This window comes from Bombus impatiens, unplaced genomic scaffold, assembly GCF_000188095.3.
Source record: "Bombus impatiens unplaced genomic scaffold, BIMP_2.2 scf_0136, whole genome shotgun sequence".
NCBI lineage: Eukaryota > Metazoa > Arthropoda > Insecta > Hymenoptera > Apidae > Bombus > Bombus impatiens.
In genome coordinates, this window is record NT_176555.1 from 1,363,389 (window position 1) to 1,369,727 (window position 6,339).

Sequence of the window (6,339 nt, forward strand, 5' to 3'; positions counted from 1 at the left end):
CTCGCTCGAGCCTGGTGCGGTCACGTTGAGTACGCGAAGCAAGCAAGCGAGGCAGGATGAGCCACGGTTACGCTTTCCACAAAGTCATTCAATACGCGTCCAAACGAAACGAGTAGGAAGCTGCGAGGCATCTTTGATGTTGCCAAAAATTCGGTACTCGTCGACTCGCCTCGAGACAGTCTCGCGCTGTCTGTGCATATCTTTACCTCTGCTTAATCCTGCTGTTGTCTTCTAGTCTATATTTTAAGAGATACAAACGCAAAAAAGAAGCGAGGAAAAGCAACACGGTTAAAAACAATGGAGTTAATGCTCGGGTAGTAGAATAAACATTCTAACGTTCTATCAATCAAAGTGACAGAAACGTAATACCGCCAGCAAAGTCGTAAGAAGAGAATACCTGGAATCGACTTTGGCCAACAATATTTACCAGCATTTGATGCTGCGATCTCGCTACGCTTCCCCCTCCATTACACATGGATGTAAGAAACAGTAGAGGGAGGAGTTGTCTGTAACGCTGGCGTTGAGAGGAGCAGCCTTCAGCAAATAATTTCGTGCCTCCTATACCTAGTCTGTATAAACGCGATGAACTCTGGTATTCTGACTCGAACGTTTCCAACTTAGAACGCGTCTACGTTACAGGATGTTACACAAGCGACGTGTGCAACGAGCATTATCAAGTTTCAGCCGGACACCATAACGATGTCGGGGAATAAAGATCGGTGGGCAACGCTTGTGTATTTACCGGGGACGCGTTTACATACATTAGTGGTACGAGCGTAGCGCGAAACACGCGTTACACCAAGCCAAGAACCGTGTAGGCACATTGTATCGCATGCGAGCCGCGCGTAACTGCCAATTATAAGAGCGTAAACGGTCCGCGATTAAGAGTGCTACGTGTGTTACGCTTATCAATGAGCCGTAAAGTAACGCATTTCGCGATATCGCGGATCGGAATGCTCCAACGGCTCTTTCATTGCGCCGGAGACATGCGACCGCGTGGATTCGAGCGGACGAGCCCGCTCTGCGAAGAGACAGGAAACGTCCGCTATTTCCATTTATTCGAATAATCGCGTGGGATCACGCCAACATGTGTTTCCAGATAAAACACAAGAAATTTCAATCTTTTTCTAAGTCGTTGCAACGGTAATCTTTTTATCCTTTTGTAGTCGAAAAGTGGAATAATATACGGCCTTGAGCCATTAACTAAACGCGTGCGAACCTTTTTGAATCGGATACGAACTAGATCGAGGGAGACGATTATAAAGTGAAACGAATTGTTGGAACGATACGTTAAAATCTACCGAAGCAGTGTCTCGAGGATCGCTAACAAGACCGTTGTACGTAGGTTGAACTTGTTCGTCGCTGTGATTCGATCTTGAAGGACACAAACGACAAAAATTTACGTTGGACCCCTTCGAATCTGAGTTTCGTACATCACACGATAGGTACGAAATCCTGTTTCTCTATGTACTTTTAAAGAGAACCAACTTAATTCGCAATTCCATTTAATTAACAGTACGACAACAACCTCGACGACACCAAACGCAGCTGAACCAGTATCGACTCCATAAGTAGGTTCGTTGCAGCGCTACTTCTGCTTCCCGCCTTTCCTTCGCTTCCTCTTTCCTCGGCCCGTTGCGAAGAGCATCGAGAACGAGCCACGGCAGCGTTTAAGAATCGCGCGGAACACAATTTTTCGAACTTCTAGTCGATAACGTTCCGCACCTAATCGAGCGACAATTTACGAATGACACTGTCGAGAAACGGTGTCATAATTGGCGTACAACGTGTCGAGAAATATCCCAGAATCGATTAACATCCGCTTCAAAACGCTACGCACTCGCGAAACGAACTGTGAAATAACAGAAATCACACCCTGTGCGTTTCAATCCGCATTCCTTGCGTTCGCGAGCCACCCGCACCCTATTGCCGATAAAACGCCAATCTAAATTAATTTGTCGACCCGATATCGTGCGTTCGTCGATCGCTGGCACATTCATAATGCCGATTGTCATGGAATCACGTGAACCGTTAAGGTCGACGATTACGAGTTTACAGGGGAAAGGGAATCGAGCGATTGGATATGTTTGAATCACTGGTTCTATTTAACCCATTAAGAACTGGCAGCGCCACGGCATTGCGTAACATTTTATTTGCAATTTGTTTCTGATTCGTATCATCGAATTTTACTTTTTAATATCGTTGCTGGAAAGAGAAATTCTGAGAATTTCATAGATTTTTGATATCTTGAAAATAATAGAACGTAAGTTACGGTATTTTTGTTTTCCAACTTCTACCATGTATGCTGTGTACGTACTGTACTGGGTCTTTAATGGCTTGATTGTGCTGTATAACACAATTTAACGAATATTAATAGCGAAATCTTACAGGTTACAAATTACTTATGCTAATAAATTCTTCTGCGTGACAGTAGCAATTTTGCAATAAAAACAGGTATAACTTAGTTTTACAAATTGCAAGTCAGCTAAGTGTATAATTTACAACATGTTACTTGTCAATTCATTAATATTAATTAGTGCATTATTGTGCAAGAGAATTCTATTCTATGAACTGAAGTGACTATTACATTACATGTCTGTTATAAATTTAATCCCCCGAAACAGGGGAAAACATTGACAGCGTTTGCTGTATAATAAAGTCGCTAGAGAAAATATTCTTATTTTCAATGAAACGTTGTTTCAATTTCCTTATCAGATTCTACGTTTTCATTACGTTCCTGTCTCGTTTCATTCCTCGTACTACTATAATGCTATTAATCAGCGTAATTAGGGCTCGTAATTGGTACCTATCATCGAATGGTCGCGACTCGCAACCCTCTTCAAAAAATCGCGCACAAAATCCAAGTCATTCTTACGTTTCGTCAGCTTGACTGTTCGAGATAAGTAGACGAGCGATGGTATCTCTCGTTATCAGTTCCGACCGGGACTGATTGCGCGGTGAAGATCAAAAAGCCGCGGTTAGCATTTGCGGTGGTGAAGATAAACGCTTCGAAAGAACCAAACCGTGTAACGACACGCGCGCATTATCGGCCGCTAGATGGAGTCACGACGATAACTTTCCAACTTGAGAATCGGTGTCGTGCGATCGATACGCGGGGCACGGAAAATATTCCGAGAAAATTTGAATGTCATGGAAGGATGAGGCTCGCGACAGTCGAAATCGCTCGTTATCTGCGATTTCATCCGATTCGTTCCATTTGGCGATGTAAAAAGCGACCGTATAATTTCACCCAATGAAAGGTGGCCGGTCGTTATCGAAAGACACGCGTTGCTGATTGGCTGTGTGCACGGTTCGAGGTAGAAATTCATCATAAACGTGGATATCACGGACATTCGTATCTCGATCAGTTAAATACTCGGTTACACTCTGTCTACCTCGCATCGTCACCTTGTCCTATTTTAAGGCGGCTGTCCCGTTAATTAAATCGCGCTCAGAGAGAAGCTGTTAAGATAAGAAAACCGGCACTTTTGTCACGGAAATATCTATTCCTGAACCAGTGGAATTTTGCTTCCGTGTCGATGTTGAAAGAGCGTTAAACGAATTCCAGTTTCAATTTGATTTCGATTACGTCTTTGTACGTGAGATTTAAATGGCTTGTTGCGTTTAAGTGGTAGAATGACGAGTCACTCCGGACGGTGCCATAGAGGGATAAGTCTGTACCTGGAACTCGTTGCCTGCCTTTATCCAATCAGTCTCGACTGGTTGGCAGAGGGGCGCAAGATTGATTGTTCCATGATTTCGTCCAAAACAACCAATTAGTATAATTATGCCGATAAATTCAAATTTAATTGGGCGCGCTTCCTCTCTCCACCCCGGAGAACTTTCTCGTACAACGAAAGCCAAATAACGCTAATAACGCGCCAGTTATTATCTTCGAAGCAACGTATTTTGGAACAAAGTTCGAATCTAATTGCACGAACGATCCGTCGTATGAGAAAGGAAAGCAAACGCGTGCACGGTGCTCGATGCACGCCACAGGAAACGCGTGTTTCGTACGATAAAAATTCACCGACACGATATTCTAACGTATGATACGGCGTGTCTCGAATTGACCTTTCACTCTGGCAAAGGATTAATGTACTTATCGTTCGCAACGTACTACGAGAGAACTGCGGCGGCAAAAAGGAGAACGTCGCGTCGCCGGCAATAAATGCAGAATTTAATTATCAGCTCTCTCTGTCTATCCCTTTCTTGGTTCGAAGCTCGCCGGTCGAAGTCGCTTCAAATGGGCTTGCAACATCTGGCGGACCGAGCGTGTTTTCCACGCCAATCTTTTTATCGTTTCTACCTCCCGGTGGTGAGTATCCACGCTCGAGTGCAGATATAAATTGGCCGAAACCCCGATACGATCGCGCGTCTATTTCTATACGTCTACGTCAACCGCGTTTTATCAGGCTATCGTCGATATGCTCGCGATTAAACGCAAACAGTTTTGCTCTACACGCGTGATCTCGCTCCAATCTCCCGTCTAGAGTTCATTTTTGTCGTGTTCAAAACACTTCATCCGCCTACGTAACATCGTCCGATGCCTCTCTTCCAGACGTCACATTACGTATCTAGTACCAGTTAATAACATCTCTTAATAATTCAACGCCCTATAGAGAATGACCGATGGTCTGCATATTCTCCACTTTACGCGTATAAAGTCGTCGCAGTCTTCTCAACTAAACGCACGTACATCGAACAGAACTCTGACCGTGTCGCGTCGTGTCGATCCCAAGCTCCTTTCGCTTCGAACAAGTTTTACAACGAACTTGAATGTTTCTCGCTCCGCCTACCTATTTCTTCGTGTCCTGCACGCGATACCGATTCGATGTAATTTCAATGTCCGCGGTGACTTAATTACCCACGCCGACACTTTTGTTCGGTAGCACGCGAGCCGCGATCTTCGCGATGTCATTTTCGTCTCGGGTAAAAGCGTTTCTCCTAACGCAACCACGACGAGACTTATTCTTAGCCGTGTTTTTTCCGCGCGATGAAAACGGCCGGGAGGAAACGCGTATGTTTGCACGAGAAACGCGTGTTTCACAAGATTCCCGGGCAGTCTTTGGCGAGAGAGATTCGCCCCTGAAATATAACCGTGAATCCATCACGGAGTCCTCGTTAGACGTAGCTAGACGACGCGAGACGCGTCTTCCGCGAACCGAAACTTAAACGAGATTATCGTTCTGCTCGCGACAGCCGCGCGTGAATAATTCGACACAGCCGGCGACGGAGACGGCTAGAAGACGCGATCGAGTCAGACGCATGGATTTCTCGGTGGTTCTAGCGGGCGCGAGAGAGACTCGTCTCCGCGTTTCCATCAACCGGGATTCCAAGCTAATTCGTGACAGGACCAACCGCTAATCCGTCTTGAGTTCGGCCAGTGAGAGTAATAATTGTCCGGCACGCCTAGCACGACGGTCCGATCAGTCTGCGACCACGATGGTCTCGCATATTTCACGCGTGAAACGTTACAAAGCGTATTGCAAAAGCACAGAGAGGGCGGACGTCTGCTTTCCTCTTTCGAAACGCAGCTAATAAACCGTTTAACGATCGCGTTTATAAATACGACGCGCTCGTAAGTCTTTCGATTAGCGCTACAATACGCAACTCGTGTAATTTATCGTTTCTAAGTAACGAAAGTTATTTCGTCGAGCTATGTAAAGAGTGACACGAAATTCTTTAGTTAGACGAGCATACAGGCTGCGTCGAACAAAAATAATTCCTCATATGCAATGACCATAGAAATATTCTGTAATCTCGGAAGGATATTCGAAAAAAGCCGGGATCTTACTATTTAAATCTCGCGACACTCGCTAACCGCTGTACACGATATTCAAATCCCACCCACCCTACAAAACATTGCCGTACGCAACAGCTTCGTTGAATAATCACCTATGAATAATTCATTTGTCGTTGCGTAAATATCGCTAATTAGCTTCTCGCAATTAACCTGCGACCTTCTTTCTTGTAGAGAAAGGAAAAAAAAGAAAAGGAAAAGAAACGAAAGAAAAAACGAGAGCAACGCACAAGGAAACAAGACGAGTGATACTCACCAAAGGAGGATAGAACGCGGAGCTGTCCATACCGATGCTAGGATATGGTCCTTGATCGGTGGTGGAGGGTGTCGGCGTAGGGTAAGACGAGTAGGAGGTTGCGGTGGGTGCTAGCCTCGGGTACGCGCCCAGTGCCAACCTAGCCGCGCTGTCGTATTGACAGCTGCAGACTGTTTGTCCGGTCACGGGGTCCGTCATCATGGGCCTGCCGTTTTCGCAGCAACCAGGTCCCGTAGTGCCGGCCACAGGGGTGCTCGCTCCTCCAGAGGCGGGTGCGGCC

The 6,339-nt window shown here is 45.7% G+C and overlaps 1 protein-coding gene across 1 annotated transcript in view; it reads right to left on the reverse strand.

Annotated features, from left to right (window-relative positions):
- LOC100743820 (homeobox protein caupolican-like) overlaps positions 1 to 6,339 on the reverse strand; it is an 80,305-nt gene that overhangs the window by 35,126 nt on the left and 38,840 nt on the right. Inside the window, exon 3 of the mRNA XM_033319194.1 lies at positions 6,060 to 6,339. This exon is cut by the window's right edge and continues 39 nt beyond it. Coding sequence (XP_033175085.1) covers positions 6,060 to 6,339 — 280 coding nt within the window. The remainder of the gene's footprint in view (positions 1 to 6,059) is intronic.